This window comes from Pongo pygmaeus, chromosome 13 (assembly GCF_028885625.2).
Source record: "Pongo pygmaeus isolate AG05252 chromosome 13, NHGRI_mPonPyg2-v2.0_pri, whole genome shotgun sequence".
Taxonomy (NCBI): domain Eukaryota; kingdom Metazoa; phylum Chordata; class Mammalia; order Primates; family Hominidae; genus Pongo; species Pongo pygmaeus.
In genome coordinates, this window is record NC_072386.2 from 124,715,836 (window position 1) to 124,734,457 (window position 18,622).

General features: G+C 56.0%; 1 protein-coding gene across 2 annotated transcripts in view; it reads right to left on the bottom strand.

Annotated features, from left to right (window-relative positions):
* VAV2 (vav guanine nucleotide exchange factor 2) overlaps positions 1-7,093 on the bottom strand; it is a 230,501-nt gene extending 223,408 nt beyond the window's left edge. For both annotated transcript variants that reach the window (XM_054500142.2, XM_054500139.2), the window contains exon 1: positions 6,883-7,093. In XM_054500142.2, the coding sequence (XP_054356117.1) occupies positions 6,883-7,086 (204 nt within the window). In that variant the 5' untranslated portion in view covers positions 7,087-7,093. The remainder of the gene's footprint in view (positions 1-6,882) is intronic.
* Positions 7,094-18,622: the final 11,529 nt, after the last annotated feature.

An 18,622-nucleotide genomic window follows, 5' to 3' on the forward strand; every position in this document is an offset into this window, starting at 1 on the left:
ATACATACATACACCAATTCCCCAGGTGTGAACACTGAGAGTGCCTGGAAACAGGAACACCCCAGCAGCACTGAGCACACCTCATCCCATCTTGCCTTATTTTGTGTGTGTGTGTGTGTGTGTGTGTGTGTGTGTGTGTGTTTTGTTTTTGTTTTTTTTGAGATGGAGTCTCGCTCTGTCACCCAGGCTGGAGTGCAGTGGCACGATCTCCGCTCACTGCAACCTCCGCCTTCCGGGTTCAAGCAATTCTCCTGCCTCAGCCTCCCGAGCAGCTGGAACTACAGGCACATGCCACCACCCCTGGCTAATTTTTGCATTTTTAGTAGAGACGAGGTTTCACCATATTGGCCAGACTGGTCTCAAACTCCTGACCTCAAATGATCTGCCCACCTAGGCCTCCCAAAGTGCTGGGACTGCAGGCATGAGCCACTGCACCTGGCCCTGATCTTGCCTTCTAAATACCCCTCTCCACTACCAAGGAACCAGAGTTCCTTGGACAAACAGTTGGTTCCTAAGCTGGGACAATGGAAATGCAAGGTGAGCCTGGAACATCTTGTTGACCAGCCTGGGTTACCAGCCAGAAAGTCAGGCACGGTATTCACATGTCCTCTGCAGCTCGAAGAATGATGAGGACGAATCAAAAGACACAGGGAAGCAAGCTGGTGTAACACAGTTCCCACTGTTCAAACCTGAGACTATGTGAGCATCAATATATATAAATAATGATGGTAACAGGTTATATGCATGGAATAAAATAGGAAACCATAATCCAAACTGGAGACATGGCAGGAAGGGACAGAATGAGGGAGGGAGAGAGGGAAAAGAAAAGCAGAGATGGATGAGAAGAAAAGGAAGAAAAGATTGAGAGAGATGAGCAGAGAAGGACAAGAGAGGAAGGAAAGGAGGGAGAAAAGGAGAAGCAAATATCAAGATATTTATATTGCCTCAAAGTATCTTCTTTAAGTATGTGTTAACAGCAAACGGAAACAAAGTAACTGTACAGTGAAATCAAGCAAACTCCACCTTCACCAAGTAACTAAACAGAACATCACCCGCAATGGGGCAAAGCCAAGCCCCGCACCACCTGCTAGGAGGCAAGAAGGATGGAGCGTGGAGGCTGAGCTAGACCCCTACAGGTGCATGGCCTGACCCTGCTGATGGGGGAGCATTCTGTAACCAAAGGAGGCTGTAACCTTCCAAAGAGTCAAGGTCATGAACGTCAAAGAAAGGCTGAGGAGCAGCCCCAGGTTGACAGAGGGGGACACAGCAACAGGCAGCCCAAAGTCCTGAGGCTGCTCTATGCTGTGAAGGGCATTTGCTAGGACAATTGTAGAGAAGTGGACGGGTCACGGATTGCTGCTGTTGGCTGGACGGAGACAGTGGTGCTGTGGTTACAGAGGAAAATGCCCTTGTTTGTAGGAAACGCACTGATGCCCCATGCTTACCCTCAAATGGTTCAAGAAAAAGTTACCTGCGCTGTACTCGTAACTTTTCCTACGACTGAGATATTTTCAAATTTTTTTAGAAAATAAAATCTATCCCCCAAAAAAGAAAAGATGCCCTTGTCTTCCTTACAACTGGCATTCCCTCCTCTGCTCCCAGCAGCCCTGTGTTGTGGACCTCGGCTACACCAGCCAAGCCCCTTCTGCTGGCACTGGGGGCCCTTCGGGTACTTTCGTGTCGCTTTTCAGTCACCAATCACCTCATCAACATCCACCGGGGTCCTTGCGTGACCAGAAGCCTCATGAGAGCGGGGACAGCCCCAGCCTGTTCTCCCTCCCCTTGCAGGCACAAAGCCTGCGTGGCACACAGCAGGGTTTTATTATTATTATATTTATTTATTTTATTTATTATTATTATTTATTATTTATTTATTTATTTATTATTTCTCGAATGAAGGCACACGGTTCTGAGGGACCCAGAGAGGAGGAAGCCCAGCCGTGGCCCTGCCTTGGAGGGGCTCAGACCTGGAAGGGGGGCAGCCACACAAAGGTGCTCCAGACACACTCGGTCTCTCGTTAGGATCATCCTTCACACTCTCCAGCTGTCCATCTGCTGAGTTTTGCAGAACAAGCAGCAAGGGTACCGTGTAATGAAACAAAGAGTGGAGACGACGAGGCCAGAGAGAAACCTGGAACAGTGGAGTGAGATCGAGGTTCAAAGCGCGTGGAGGACAGGGTGGGGAGAGGCTGAAACCCAAGGAGGCTGTCAAGGGGAGGGAGCCCCTATACCAGCTCCTACGGGAAGAACCAGGCTAGAAGGAGATAAGGTCTTCCAGCAAGGGCACAGCTCATGATGGCACACATCAAAAAGGCCTGGGGGGGGGAGGGCATGCCAAAACTATAGCCAGGCTGGCGTGTCCGGGAAGAGGCAGGGAGCACAAGGAGTTGAGGTGGAGGTGGGGGACAGACTCTGGCAGGCCCAGGGCCAAGCCTTTGCATGGTGTCCCAGCAATGGCTGCCTGATCTGTTTTATGGGGAGGAGGCCACCAGGGCAAAGTGGGCAAGTCAGAGGCTGGGCAGCGGGTGGTACCTTAAGGGTGCAAACTGCAGATGCTGGCACAGGCAACCTCAGGACCTCCCAACCGAAGCTTCTCCAGACATACCCGATCTCTTGTTAGGGTCAGCAGATTGTGGCCATACCCAATTAGTTTAATTAAACCCACGGGGCTTCCAGGCACTTCGGATAAAAAACAAAATAAAATAAAGTAGATCCTGCCAGCTTCAGAAGAAATAACCAGGTGGGCAACTGGGATCTCTGTGATCACCTCCTAGCACCCGGCTCTGCACACAGAAGGTGCTGCATAAATGCACATTGCTATGATGCTCCATTAGGGCAAATAACCCAGCCCAGATTAAACTCAAAGTGGGAGGGACGCTCCAAGTCCTCTGAAAATAGGATGTCACCATGAGAAGCCAGGGCAAATTCTGGAAGGAAGGAACATCATAGAGGCAGGCCTCCGGGCTAGACGGCCCCATATGCCATGACTGGCAGGGAGGTGGGCGACTCCTCGCCGTGTGCCCTCGAGGGGCCCTGCAACTCACCAGCCAGGGATCACAGGCACCCACCCCCCACCCCAGCCACCCCATGAAAACAGACACACACCATGACAACCCAAAACCCAAGAATGAGGCCAGGGACATCCCTCAGAAAGTCCACAAGAGAGTAAGCTAGCTTAGGAAGGCCTGCAGTCATCATTTATTTAAACAGTTCTGGGAGGGAGACTGCAATCTCTATATTGGTTTTGCCACTTACTGCTCTGGGCAGGAGTGGTGGGGTGATGGGGAGTCACTCAACCTCTCCGAACCTTGAAGGCCTCACCTATTAAACACAGGTGGCAACCCACCTAGGGCTGTGCTTAGGCCACAGCAGGGCAGGGAAGAAAGGGCAGATGTGATTTGTCTATGACCCAAACACCAAGAGTGGAGATGACCTCTTCCCTCTCCCATCCCCACCCCTTAAGAAACATGAGTTTCAGCCAGGCACGGGGGCTCACGTCTGTAATCCCAGCACTTTGGGAGGCTGAGGTGAGCAGATCACGAGGTCAGGAGTTCGAGACCAGCCTGGCCAACATAGTGAAACCCCGTCTCTACTAAAAATACAAAAAAGAGCTGGGTGTGGGTGGGGCACCGTGGCTCACGCCTGTAATACCAACACTTTGGGAGGCCGAGGCGGGCAGATCATGAGGTCAGGAGTTCGAGATCAGCCTGGCCAACATAGTGAAACACCATCTCTACTAAAAATACAAAAAATAGCTGGGCGTAGGCTGGGCACCGTGGCTCATGCCTGTAATCCCAACACTTAGGGAGGCCTAGGCGGGTGGATCACGAGGTCAGGAGTTCGAGCCCAGCCTGGCCAACATGGTGAAACCCCGTCTCTACTAAAAATACAGGCTGGGTGCAGTGGCTCACGCCTGTAATCCCAACACTTTGGGAGGCCGAGGCGGGTGGATCACCTGAGGTCAGGAGTTCAAGACCAGCCTGACCAACATAGAGAAACTCCGTCTCTACTAAAAATACAAAATTAGCCGGGCATGGTGGCGCATGCCTGTAATCCCAGCTACTTGGGAGGCTGACGCAGAAGAATCGCTTAAACCCGGGAGGTGGATGTTGTGGTGAGCTGAGATAGCGCCATTGCACTCCAGCCTGGGCAACAAGAGCAAAACTCCATCTCAAAAAAAAAAAAAAAAATACAAAAAATTAGCCGGGCATGGTGGCAGGCGCCTGTAATCCCAGCTACTCAGGAGGCTGAGGCAGGAGAATTGCTTGAACCGGGGAGGTGGAGGTTGCAGTGAGCCGAGACCACGCCACTGCACTCCAGCCTGGGCAACAGAGCGAGACTCCATCTCAAAAAAAAAAAAAAAAAATAGCTGGGCGTGGTGGAGCGTGACTGTAGTCCCAGCTACTCAGGAGGCTGAGGCAGCAGAATCACTTGAACCCAGGAGGTGGAGGTTGCAGTGAGCTGAGATTGTGCCACCGCACTCCAGCCTGGGCGACAGAGCAAGACTCCATCTCCAAAAAGAAAAAAAAAAGTGAGTTTCCCAGATAACAAACACCAGCAATACAGAGAAACGAAGTCCCTCTCCCAACCCCTGTGTGCAGCCAGATGCAGTAAAGTGCTTTCTCCACGTGTGAATGTACAGGCAGGGCCGTCACAGCCAGCGTGAGGGTTAAGGGAGCACCTGCAGCCATCCCTGTGCAGGCAACAGCCGTACAAAGGTGGCCCACCCTCCACGGGACAGAGGAGTGGATGGCAAGATCAGCCTCAGCTACACAGGGCAATATGTACCAGTGTCCAGGTGATGGTCATTTCCTGGGCACTGTGCTAAGAGTGTGCCTTCTGTGCTTGCCCTTAGCAAATCCTCACAGCATGGCTAAGAGGGGACTGCTATGACTGTTCTCATGACAGAGATGGGGAAACTGAGGCTCTGGAGGTCACTGCCTACCTGGGAGGGAACAGTGCCAGGATTCAATCAGAGTGGAGAGCCACACAGACACACACCCATCTGGTCCTCCTACCATCCAGGCCCCTACACACCCTCCACCAGTCCAGCAGCAGGGCCCCTAAACACCCCTCTACCGGCCCAGCAGCGCGACCCCTAGACACCCGTCCACCCACCCAGCAGCAGGGCTCAAAGGGCCTCTATCAGGGTTCGTATTGCTGCCTGGCCAATGGCTCCAGAGACCCCAGGAAGTCTCTGGCTTGAACTTCCAGTGCAGGGGCTGAGCCAAGCCACCTGCCACAGCCACGGCCCCCTCCTCTTCCCATCTTCCCAAACCACAGCTGGGCAGGGGCAGCCCCCGGACCCAGCGAGTCCACCAGGCAAGGCTGGGCTCCTCCCAAGCCTCCTCTGTGCGGACCCAGCTGCCCTGCCTCTGCCCTGAGCCCCAGCCTGCAAGCAGCAGGGAATCCTGACCGAGCAAGTCAGCCCGGGCAGCCCCTGGAACTCATACCAAAGGCAGCCGCCTTGGTTCGAGGCCCAGCCCTGCTCCCCCACAGCTACCCTTCTCCTCAGTTTCTCCAGCCATAAAATGGAGTCCAGACTTCCCAGTCCCCGTGGGGCTCTGAGAACAGAACTGGGGAAGCTCTCTGCAGCGGTGACCGCCACCCCCGCCACCTGCACCTGACCACTGGCATCCTGCGGGAAGAGGGGCTGGCTCCCAGGGAGGCCCCTGAGGGCTCCTGCTAAGCCGGTCCAGGCAGTGCTGGGTAATCATTACCCAGTGGGAAGGCGGCCCCTTCCCCTCAGGGCTTGCCTTTGTCAGCGCCCCCCAACCCAGCAGAGAAGGGCCCGGTCTCCTAGGAAACGTAGTCACCGCCAAAGGGCAGAGGCCTCGCAGCCCAGCCTGGAATCGCTGGTGACTCACTCTCCCTCCTTCCCAGGAACCACGTCCTAAGTCCCAATGGTGAATGGTCTCTCTCCACAAGGAGTTGCCACTGCGCGCGGTGAGGGGCTGCTGAGCTGGCTGGAAGGTCGCGCCTCGTCGGCGCTGGCTGGACCCGGCTGGCACCCCCTTTGCCTCCCCCGACTTTTTCTAAGCTGTTCCCGGAAAGGATTCCGCGACCCCCGGAGAACAGGACGGAAGCCTCGATTCTCTCAAGTCTTAGCCAAGCTCCCTTTAAGAGACCAAGAAAAGCAGCTCCGTTCGGCGGGGCAGGCATTTTCCTGCCTGGCCCTGCGGCCGCACGCGTGCCTCCGCCGCGACAAAGGCCACACTCAGCGCCCGAAGGAGGGGTGGGGGTGTTGGGAAAGCGATGGGGGCCAGGACTGGAGCCAAGTGGCCCTAGGGATCCTCGAGGCGGCTCGATCCGGGAGCCAGGACTGGCGCCAAGTGGCCCGGGTCCGGGTCCGGGAAGAGGCGGAGGCCGGCGAGGGGGCGGTGCCCGGGGCGAACCCAGCTCCCTCCGGCCCCGAGGGCTCCCGCCCCGCGCCCCGGGCCGGCGCAGCGACAGCGCACGCTCTTCCACCGGCGTCCGGCCTGGAGGCGCGAGGCCCGAGGATGCGACCCACGACGCGCACACCCGGCTCGGCAGGCTCCCTGGGGAATGAGGGGACACTCGCAGGGCCCCGCAGAGCGAGCGCAGCGCCGGAGCCTCCCCCATCCCAGGCCGCGCAGACCGCGGAACCGGCGCACCAGAGCAGTGCCCGGGGGCGGCGGCGGCGCGACCCAGGCTGGAGGGACTTTGGCCAACTTCGCGCCTCCAGAGGTCGCGTCTCGGAGGCCCGGGGCGCACCCTCCAGCCGCCCGCCCGCGTCCCGGAGCCCGGCCGCCCCAGCCAGGGCGCCTGGGCCGCCGCCGCTGCGACCTCCGCGTTCAGTCCGCGCGTCCGGCAGCGCCAACGCCGCAGCCCCGGGGCCCTCCCGCCGCGCCGGGCGCTCACCTGGGACATCTGCGGCCGGAAGTTGATGTCCTTGAGGTCGATGGAGCCGGGGGAGAGGTTGTGCAGCAGCTGGCACAGAAGGACCCCGTCGCGCAGCGCCTGCGCCAGGTCGAAGACCACGGCCGAGGGCCAAACCACCCGGTGGTTGGGCGGCAGGACCTTGCAGTCGATGAGCCAGCGGCCGCACTGCCGCCACTGCTCCATGGCGCCCGCGGGCCCGACCGGCTCAGGGCAGTGCTCGAGCCAAAGTGCAGCGGCCGCGGGGCATCCCGCCCGCGCGCGCGGGGCTCAGGGCCGGGGCGGGGCTTCGCGCGGGCTGCCCCAGGTCCCCCGCTGCGCCGCCGCGCGTCCCCTCCTCTTCCTCCTCCTCCTCCTCCTCCTCGGGCTCCTCTCGGGCCGCCGCTCCCGCCCACGTGCGGCCGCGGGGCGGGCAACGGGCAGCGCGCCGGATCTCCCCGCTTCACACACGCAAGTGCCTGTGGGCCCCGGGCCGGGCTCCACGCAGCCAGTCGCCGCAGCGCTCCCCAATCCGCGCCGCCGGGCGCCGCATTCTGCGCTCGGGGCGCCCCGCGGCCGCCGCCGCTCCTGCCCCGCCCGAGACAAAGGCCCGGCGGGGTCGCTCGCTCCGCGCGTCCCGGGCCTGGGCCGCCCGCGTCGCCGCCGCTTTGTTCGCCCCACCCGCAGTCCCCACGCCCGGCGCTGCGACTCGACGACTCCGCGGCTCGGCAGCTCCGCGGCTCCGGGGCGCTGGGGGCGCAGGGGGCGCGGCCACGGCCGGGCGGGGCAGGGGCGGGACCGGAGCACTAGCCTGGCACCTCCCCGCGTCCCAAGCACCGCCCCCGCCCCCCCACTTCCTGCCCCGCTACCGCCCGCGAAAGTTGCGGTGGGCGGGGATTGCGGCGCAAGCCCAGGTCCAGCCGACTTTCTCCAAGGGCGCTCGGACTTTGGGGAGCCCTTCTCCCTGGGGGAGCGACCTCGCCCGTGGAGTGATGGCCGGGCGTCCCCCCGGGTGCCTTTGGTCCTCCGTGGAGGTCAGGAGGTGGTCCCTGTCGGGCCGGGCGCCCTCGCATGGCCGTTCGGAAACGACAGACTCGGGAGGGGGCACCGGGCTGGGCCGAAGCTTTCTGAGCCCCCTTGGCCATCAAGCCGCCCCGGCAGAATACCCGAGGCTGAGGCTGAAGGCACACGGGCCCAGGACTCCCAGAGACCTCTTCCTGTCCTCCGCCCTGGCCGGGGTCCCACAGGAAGACCCCCGACCCTGCATAAAGGCCAGGATTCTCCAGCTTTTGGCCAGAGTCCTGGCCACTCGCAGCTGCCCAGCGGGCAGTTCCTGGCGTCCAGGGCGGAATGCGTGACAAGAATGAGGGCAGGAAGGTGCTCTCCGGCCCAGGGTCCCTGGGTGGTGGGGGCGCGGTCTGTCCAGCTGGCAACGTGTGACGGTAGGAGGGGCTTCAAGGACAAACAGATTCTGCAACTGAAATTATATGGATCCTGGCTCAGCTGCCGGGAACCGCGGGTTTTCACTGCTGATTCACTGGGGGACACCGGGCAAGTCCAAGCCCTTCTCTGAGACTGGCTCAGCCCGGAGGCTGGGGTGCGGTTTCTGAGGGCTCCCACCCTGGACTCCGGTGGAATCCTGGGCCTGTATGAGCTGCGGCAGCACTGGGCAGCCCCCCGACCCCTTACCCCGTGGCTTCCCTGCGCAGGGGCCGGAACGGGGATGCGAGCCCAGAGAGGGTCCCCTGGGCCCAGGGCCTCCGATGGGGGTCCTGTCGTGGAAATTGGCCTCTGCAGAGAGTCAGACTCACACCTTCTCCACTTGAGGTGGAAGCAGGGGGTCCCAGCTTAGGGTCTGGCCCGTAGAGAGAGGTCAGGAAGAAGCTGGCCCCTGCAGCAGTAAACTCAGGCCAGGTGGCTGGTGAGCCGGGGGCTCCTGTCTCTTGCCCTTCCCCGAGGAAGCAGCAGTGGGCACCTTTAGGGCAAGGGGGAGAGCCTTCCTCACCGAAGCAAGATGGGGCAGCAGGTGGACCCATCAGCATCTCCCTAAGAAATCAGAAAGCCAGGAGTGAAACCTGAGCGGGGCCCTCCAGCCCCATCTGAGAACCTGCACTGATCCCTCCTCGTGCAAAGCCTCATCCCCTCGTCTCCAGAGTGGGGAGACCCGGCTCCCACCAGACTTGCTTGTGAAGAATGGACGGATAGATTATCCAGAGGCTTCCCACTATGCTGGGACAGAAAGGGCTCAGAGAGGAAGAGCTACCCACTCTCCGAACCCCTCACCTGGAGCACGGCGCATTGATGCACTAAATGTCTCTTTCCCCAGGTGGCTCCCTCAGCAAGAAGGGGGCCTCTTTCCTCACTGTCCTGGGCGTGCCTGCTCTGGCCAAGAGGACCGGCCAGGTCTGGGACCCAGGCAGCCGCCCGCCAACAATGCCATGGGTACCTGCTGCCCCCTGGTGGTGCTGTCGCCACGGGGCACCTGGCTGCACCCAGGAGGGGCTGCACAGAAAATCTGGGGTTGACCCTTGAGAAGACCCAAGTCAGGAGACACAGACTTCACCACAGTGGCCCTGAGCCACTCAGGCCTCCCTGGTTCCCAGGTCCTGATCTGCACAGGACATTCACCAGCCCTGTGCACCTCCCAGAATCCTTGGAGGCTCTGAGGGCAGGATGGATGTGAATCAATGAATAAAAGTTTGGTGGGGCCAGGTACAGCAGCTCACGCCTGTAGTCCCGGCACTTTGGGAGGCTCAGGCAGGCAGATGGCTTGAGTCCAGGAGTTCAAGACCAGCCTGGGCAACACAGTGGGTCCCTGTCTTGAAAATAAAATAAAAGGTAAAGAAAATGGGGCAGGAGCTCCCTTTGTAACCTTTAGTGTGAGTGTAATGAGCAGGTCAAGATTGTGTGGACTCAAGGCACATGCCGGGAAGACTAATAGAGGGGACGCTGTTCCGGAAAATCCTGCCACCATCCACGTCCACTTGGACTCAGGGCTGTCCGCCAGGACTGCCGGCTGCACACCTCCACGGGGCGAGAGGCCCATCACACCTTGGAGATGGGCTCCAGGGGGAGCTGCTTACACAGACTGCCAGTGAGCAGCTGCCAGTCCAGCCCAGTAGATTAAACCAGGGAGCGGGAAGTGCCAGCATGGGCCACATACCCCAAGTATGGGGGAGGGTCACAGGCAGTGGAGGAGGGTACGAGGCAGGGCACACCCAGGGAGGGGGCGGCAAGGCTTCCAGGAGAAACTGAGGTTTGAGTTGACAACCAGAGATTGATCATGGTTGCGGTGACTACGAGACGGTGACATGGAGGATGGAGGGACAGACATGGGAGAACTACTTCTGCCTGGAGTGGGCTTGGGCAGGAGTTGATTTTTAAACCACAAAGGAATTCAGCGTTGCCATGATCTCAGGCATTGAACAATAAACCGCAGTGTCCTCCTGAGCTCCTGTCTCATTCTCCCCAACAGCCATGTGGACAGCGAGTCCCAGCAGTCCACCTTCCTGTTCTGTCCAGCATCTGCCCCCTCCTGGCCCACCCCCACCAAGCCCCAGGCCCCCTCTCCTTGGACCCACTTCCACCCTTCCACCTGTCCTCCGCAGCCAGCAAGGACCCAGTCAGCCCTCAGTGACACCCTGTCTCTCTTCTGCACGGATGGGCGCCCTCTGGGCTTCCCCCTCACTGGAGGTAAAATCTAGTAAATCACTGTAACTGTGATTTTTAAATCCAATTTATTCTTTCACAGAAGCCACAGATGCGTTAAACTGATCCAAAGACAGCTTATAAAAGGCAATATAATCGGAGGCTGGACAGTGGTGGCTCATGCCTGTAATCCCAGCACTTTGGGAGGCTGAGGTGGGCACATCCCTTGAGTCCAGGAGTTCAAGACCAGCCTGGGCAACATGGTGAAACACTGTCTCCACCAAAATACAAAAATTATCCTGGCATGGTGGTGCACGCCTATAGTCCCAGCTACTTGGGAGGCTGAGGTGGGAGGATCACTTGAGCCCAGGAGGCAGAGGTTGCATCGAGTCGAGATCGTACCGCTGCACTCCAGCCTGGGTGACAAAGTGAGACCCCATCTCAAAAAAATAAAAAATAAACAAAAGGCAATGTAATCTTATTTATTGACTTGTGGCATATTTTAACACTATCGCTATGTGAATTAACGTCACACTACGTAACGTTACACTACGTAAGATTGCAGTTACATCGCACATTGTCACTTTCAAGTCGTTATATTTTAACAGCATTCATAGTTGCAGTAACCAATCCTGTGTCTTGAGTCTGAGTGGCTGGCCTAGGTGATGGTCACCTCCTTTAAACCACAAGCCACTCCATCACTTCTAGTCACTGTTATTGTACTGAGTGGTCCAACATAAAAACCAACTCACCAAGCACATTGGTGAGCTGCCCAAGGTCACCCACCAACACAGGAAAAAGCCAAGTCCAAATGCCAGGCCTTATTGACACCTGCGTGCACCCCCAAATAGAGGCTGCTGCTGAAAGGGCTTTCCACGCCTAGAACTTTCTGCTTTCCCTTAATGCACTGATGTGGATGGGGAGGTGACGAGGGAGGGAAAATGATCTGATGTCTAGAACACGTGGATACTGAGTCAGCAACAGAGCTCAGTGCCTGGAGCCCACAGGCACACACACCCCCCACTGTGGTACCGAAATGAGCCCTTAGTACAGGCAGGAGTAGCAAGGCTGAGAAACAGGAGCCGAAGGGTCCAAATCTGACTTAAAGGAGGGAAGGGCAGCTGGAAGTATCTCCACGCATCCTGGAGGTCCTGGAAGCCTGGTGACTCTTGGATCCTCGGGGTCCCAGAGAGGAGACCTTTGGAGGAAGGAGTGGGTAGACAGGTGGCTGCCCTTATGTCGGCTGGGCTTCCCCTCTGGCTTCTCTGCCCAGACAGTCACTCGCACCACGAGTGATGCTCCACCTACCACTCAGCATGTCCTTCCTGCACCCAGGCCCTGAGCCAGGACCACCCACACCCTAGGAGGCAAGGACTGTCATTGTACTGTGCTACAGATGAGGTCGGCTCACATCGCATGAGTGACTTGGCCAAAGTTATGCAACTGGCAGAGTTCAGATTCGAACTCAGGTCCACCTTCTCCCATGCCTCCAGCTGAGAGGTTTGCTTTTGTTTTCTGCTGATAAATAATGATTTCAAGGGCAGTGGCACAGGACAATCTGAGTCCACGACTGGCCCAGTGCCCCCCTCCTGGGTTTCTGCAGAGCTGCCCTCATCAAATTGGTGTCCTCATTCGCTGGGCAGCCCCAGGGTCTGGTTTCTGAACAGGAATACATGTGTCCCTTAGCGCGTTACGTGCCACAGTGGAAGGGCTTGAGAGTTTACCTCTCATTCAAGACTGTTTCTTTCCATACAGGCCCTCCCAGAGAACCTCCATACAGCCAGACTGGGCACTTTCTCAGTCCAGTTTTCCCCAACAAAACACCAAGACCTGCTGCAAGGTCTCAGTACTTCTCATCAAAAGGACCAAGGCTCAGGGGACCCTCATTCCACAGCCAGTGTCCCAGGGATAGACTGAAGCTTCTTCAAAGGAGCTCCACCCAAGGCTGGAGTCTGTCCATCATCCCTCCACCTGCGCCTCCATCCATCCCTCCTATATCTTGCTACCCACTCTTCCATCCACCTATCTCTCAACCCATCCTTCCATCCATGCCACATTCCTCCACTCATCCCTCCATCCATCCCTCCTTCCACCCATCCCTCCTACATTCCTCTACCCATCCCTCCATCCATCTCTCCCTCCATCCATCCCACATCCCTCCATCCATCTCTCCCTCCATCCATCCCACATCCCTCCACTCATCCCTCCACCCATCCCTCCACCCATCACTCCATCCATCCCTCCCTCCATCCATCCCTCCCTCCATCCATCCCTCCACTCATCCCTCCCTCCACCCATCCCACATCCCTCCACCCATCCCTCCACCTATCCCTCCACTCATCCCTCCACCCATCCCTCCACCCATCCCTCCATCCTTCCCTCCATTCACCCCTCCATCCATCCCTCCCACATTCCTCCACCCATCCCTCCCTCTATCCATCCCTCCACCCGTCCTGGAATCTATTCTTCCACCCATCCCTCCTACATCCTTCCATCCTTCCCCATCTATCCCTCAACCCATCCTTCCATCCATTCTTCCACCCATCCCTCCCTCCATACATCCCTCCGTCCATCCATCCCTCTACCCATCCTTCCACCTATCCCTCCATCCTTCCACCAATCCATTCCTCCACTGTTTCCTCCATCTATCCCTCCATCCATCCATCCCTCCACCCATCCTTCCATTCATTCTTCCACCCATCCCTCCTATATCCCTCCACCCTTCTCCCATCCCTCAACCCATCCCTTCACCCATTACTCCCCCATCCATCCCTCAACCCACCCCCCCATTCATCCCTCTCTCCATCTATCCCTCCACCCATTCTTCCGCCCATCCATTCCTCCACCCATCTCTCCATGCATCCACCTATCCCTCCATCCGTCCACCCATCCATCTCTCTATTCATCTCTCCATCCACTAAATTCATCTCTCCACCCCTCCCCCACCCATCCCTCCATTCATCCCTGTATTCATCCCTCTGTGTATCCCTCTCACATCCCTCCACCCATCCTTCCATCCTCCACATAGAAAATACTGACTGAGCTCATGAGGAAGGGTAAGTGAATGTTTTGACTCTTCCCAGCATGACGGGATAAGGGAATTATTCTCATGTCCAAACCACATGAACACACACATTGTGCAAATTCCATTTGTAGCTACATCATGCAAATTCAGCTGTCACAATTTCTGGGAAATTATAGGTGTAGAAAAAGACCATCTGGCCCACCATGGAGTCAGAGTATGCCCGACTGAATTGTTGGGTGGGGGCCTTTACATTTTGTTTGAAAGGGCAAAATATAGATTTTTTACTTTTTGTTCAACTTTCAAAATTAAATCAAATGCCATAATCCATGGATCGTACCCTAAACTGAAATCTCTGAAATCTTACTGCCAAGTGGCCATTGTTTGGACACCTTCCAGTAACTATTTAGGAGACCGGGGCAGTTTTCTGTGAGCACTGCCTTGAGTCTTTGAGCTCATGAGTTCAGGGTCACCTAATCAAGGCTTTAAAGAAGAGGAAAACAGTCTTCCCTTCCGTGAACATGAACAGACTTCATGCACGTGTAGGCTGGAGGCTGGGCAGCGTGTGGAGGTGGACTTGAGATCTCTGCAGGAGCCCTCTCATCACAGCCCAGCAGGCCAACGCAATGCAGAAGAGGGAGGCAAGGCCCAGACCAGCTAGGAGGATGAGCCAAGCCCCACATGGCCAGCTGTGAGTTATGGGAATGGGTTATGAGTTATGCGATACAAGGGGGAGGCTGGGGAGCCTCCTGAATGTGTTCCTTGGCAGACTCAGCCTGCTGAACTCTAGAAGCTTTGGCTGTTATTGAAAGGGAGGCAGCACACCCTGGTGTTAGGAAGACACGGCCAAGACACACCGGGCTCTAAGCCTGTCCACACCCTTAATGGCATTCAATGCCACCCTGTCCTGGGCCCCTCCAGCTGTCCTCTAGCCACAGCACCTCCTGAGGGGCAGTAAGGGCACTGTCAAGGAGACATGCCCACCCCTACCCTGCTAGACAGCATCCCTGCCAGACCACAGCTCACATACTCCAACTCTGGGACATTTCTGCCACCCCCAAAAGAGACCCTGTAGCCCTTAGCTGCCCTCCTCAACCCTGCCCACCCTCAGCCATGGCAACCACTAAGCTGCTTCCTGTGTCTATGGATTTGCCCGTTCAAGACACTTCATCTCAATGAAATCAGCCAACGTGTGGCCTTTTGTGCCAGGCTTCTTCCCTCCAGCACAATGCCAAGTTCCATTCACCATGAACGTGCACCAGGAAGGATGTCATTCCTTTTTATGGCTGACAAATAATTAATAGTAAGTGGAATCAACTTTAGTAATACACTGTACTTGATCCAGTATATTTGAAATATTGTCATTTCAATATGTAATCAATGTACAAATGTATTAGAGAGACATTTGACATTCTTTTTTCTCACCAAGTTTCCAAATCCAGCACGTGGTTTGCACTGACAGCATATTTCAGTTTGAACCCTAAATTTTCATGAGACGCATTTGATATGTGTTTAGGTTTCACAGAATTCACAGTTGAAAAAGTAGATTTGCATACCCAAATTGTTTCACATAAACTTAGAAGTTTGCCAAAAATGAAATTGAGTATCAATTTTTAAATTAATTAAAATTAGAGGCCAGGCATAGTGGCTCACGCCTGTAATCTCAGCACTTCGGGAGGCCAAGGCAGGAGGATTGCTTCAAGCCAGGAGTTTGAGACCAGCATGGGCAACACAGTGATATCCCATCTCTACAATTTTTTTTAATTAGCCAAGCATGGTGGCACACACCTGTGGTACCAGCTACTCAGGAGGCTGAGGTAGGAGGATCGCTTGAGCCCAGGAGGTCGAGGCTGCAGCAAGTAATGTTTGCACCACTGCACTTTCACCTGGGAGACAGAGCAAGGCCCTGTCTCAAAATACAAAAAACAAATTAGATAAAGGTTCAGTTCCTCAGTCAGACAAGCCTCATTTCAACAGCTCAGAAGCCACACATGCCTGGTGGCCACTGATATCTTGAACTTGGACTTGGGTCCACCTGCCTGAAGCCTGGTTCTGCCCCACCAGCATGACCTTCTGTCTCCTCTCCCATGAGCGGCCATATTGCAATCTGCCCCATCCGTGGCCATAGGGGTTCTGGGAGAGCGGGGATGTAAACAGTTCCGCACTGAGGCTGGCCCCCCATATCAATACAAGAATGCAAGGATTGCTACTGAAGAGACTCTTCTCCATCAGCTCAGAACTGGGCCAGCTTTGCCTGTCCCTGGGAGGCTCAACAAAAGCAGGCCTTTGGAGGCTGCTCAGATGTACACACATACATGTACGTGTGCATGTGCGTTCGCTGGGAACTGGGGAGAGAGTGTGGGTGATACTTCCCCAAGGTTTGGCCAAGCCTTTCTGGGCTCTTTTCTCCACCTGACCCCCATCTCCACCTGCAGGAAGAATGACCCCTTTAAATGTGATCGTGCCCCCTGCTGCTCAAAGCTCACCTTTGTGTCTACAGAAAACCTTACACACCTGTATTTATGGCAGCATTGTTCAAAACAGCCAAAATGCTGAAACAACCCAAAAGTCCAACAAAACAAAACACGGGGCCAGGTGCAGTGGCTCACATCTGTAATTCCAACATTTTGGGAGGCCGAAGCAGGTGGATCACCTGAGGTCAGGAGTTCGAGACCAGCCTGGCCAGCATGGTAAAACCCCGTCTCTACTAAAAACACACACACACACAAACCAATAATAACTAGCCAGGTGTGGTGGCGGGCACCTGTAATCTTAGCTACTTGGGAGGCTGAGACAGGAGAATTGCTTGAACTCAGGAGGCGGAAGTTGCAGTGAGCCGAGATCGTGCCATTGCACTCCAGCCTGGGCAACAAGAGTGAAAAGAAAACAAAAACAAAAAACACAGATAAACATATGGTGGAATATTACTCAGCCTTGAAAAGGAATCAAGTTTCCTGATCCATGCTACAACATGGATGCAGCTTGAAATTTTATGTTCAGTGAAAGAAGCCAGACACAAAGGCTACATGTTGTATGATTCCATTTCTATGAAATGTCCAGAACAGGCAAACCCAGAGAGACAGAAAGTAGATTGCGAGATGCCAGGAGGTAGGGAGGGGGAGTGACTGCTCATGGGTACAGGGGTTTGGGGAGTGATGAAAATGTTATAAAATTGATGGTGGTGATGGCTGCACAACTCTGTGAATACATTAAGAACCACTGAATTGTACACTGAATTGTGGGTGGATTGTACAGTATGCAACTTATATTTCAATAAAGCTGTTTGTTATATTTCAAAACAAAACAACAATCTTGGGTCCCCCGTCCTCTGAGCACATCCAGCCTCCTAAGCATGATTCTCAAGGCCCTCTGCACCCCTCACAGCCCTCTCAGTCTAATTTATGCCACTCTCCAGACCCACCCCAAATCCTACAACACTCATGCTCTTGAAATTCTCTCCGCACCAAGCTGCATCTGGCTTTGTCCAGCAGTGGGCCCAGAGGAGGTTGGTCCCCCAGGAAATGTGTATGTCTCCTAAAACCCAGCTCAGCCATCACTTCCCTCAGGGACCATCTCCTGGCCCCGCCAGTGCCCTCTGTACCTTGCTTAGAGGTCCTGCAATGTCTGCCCGGGTGTGGGGTGGCCTCCTGGGGGCCTGGCCTGTGGGCTTACCTCCCAGCACCCAGAACAGGGTCTAGCATGTCTCTGGGCAACAGAGGCTGCCACCGTGGCCCCTTGCCTCCTGGGGAGGTCTCAGGGGTCCCAGAGGATGCTGTGTTGTTTCTGAGCACAACTCATGAGAGTTAGACACCAGCATGAGTTCATTCTCCCATCCATCCACCCATCCATCTACCCACCCATCCATCCACCCATCCACCCACCCATCCATCCATCCATCCATCCACCCATCCATCCATCCATCCATCCACCCATCCATCCATCCATCCATCCACCCATCCATCCATCCCTCCATCCATCCATCCATGCATCCACCCATCCATCCACCCAACCATCCATCCACCCATCCATCCACCCATCCATCCACCTACCCATCCATCCACCCATCCACCCATCCATCCATCCTTCTACTCACCTACCCATCCACCATTCCATCCTCCCACCCATCCATCCACTCAGCCCTCCACCTATCCATCCACCCCCTACCCATCCACTCATCCATCCATCCATCATCCATCCATTCATCCACCCATTTATCCACCCATCTACCCATCCACCCATGTGTCTATCCATCTACCCAACCATCCATCCACCATCCATCTGTACATGTATCCATCCATCCATCCGTACATTTATCCATCCATCCATCCATCCATCTGTACATTTATTCATCCATCCATCCACCCTGTGCAAAGCCTGGGGAGATGCAGAGCCAGTCTAGGATTGTCACAGTGTCAGGAGGGAGGTGTCAGATGTGTCTGAGAAACAGAGGCTGCCGCCCTGGCCTCTTGTCTGCTAGGGAGGTCCCAGGGGTCCTAGAGGGTGCTGTGTTGTTTCTGAGCAGAGTTAGACACCTGCAGATGCCCTGAGCCCCCTCCCATCCCACCACACACCCTGAGCTTCATGTTGATGCTGTGTGGCAACTGTGCTGAACCTAACAGAGGTCTCCAAGGCAAGTGTTCTCCCAGGGTCACCAGGCTCAGCCTGGCTCCAAAGGAGTGGGTTTTGCTTCTAGGGCCATGGTGAATTTCTTGGCTCCATCCCGTGGGAGAATTTGAAGGTCTGATTGCAGCTTCTGTGGGGCCCAGGGGTGGGCTCAGGCTGGAGATGTTGATCTCAGACCCCAGTGATGGCTGTGGTACATCCAGGATGGGAGAGGCTAGTAGGAATGGCCTCCTGAAACTGGGAACCCCTTGAGAAGAACCCCAAGGTCTGGCCTCCCCAGCCTCTCACACATGCTCGGGGCTGACTGTCGGAGAGCCAGGGGTTTCCCCAAGTGGGGGCTCCACCCAGTCACTCTGAGGCCCTGGGCAGGCGAGTCAAAACCTCTGGCCTCTGGCCTCTGTGTGAAATGGGCACAGCAGGTACCCAGGGCCCTGAGATGGCTGCATGCCC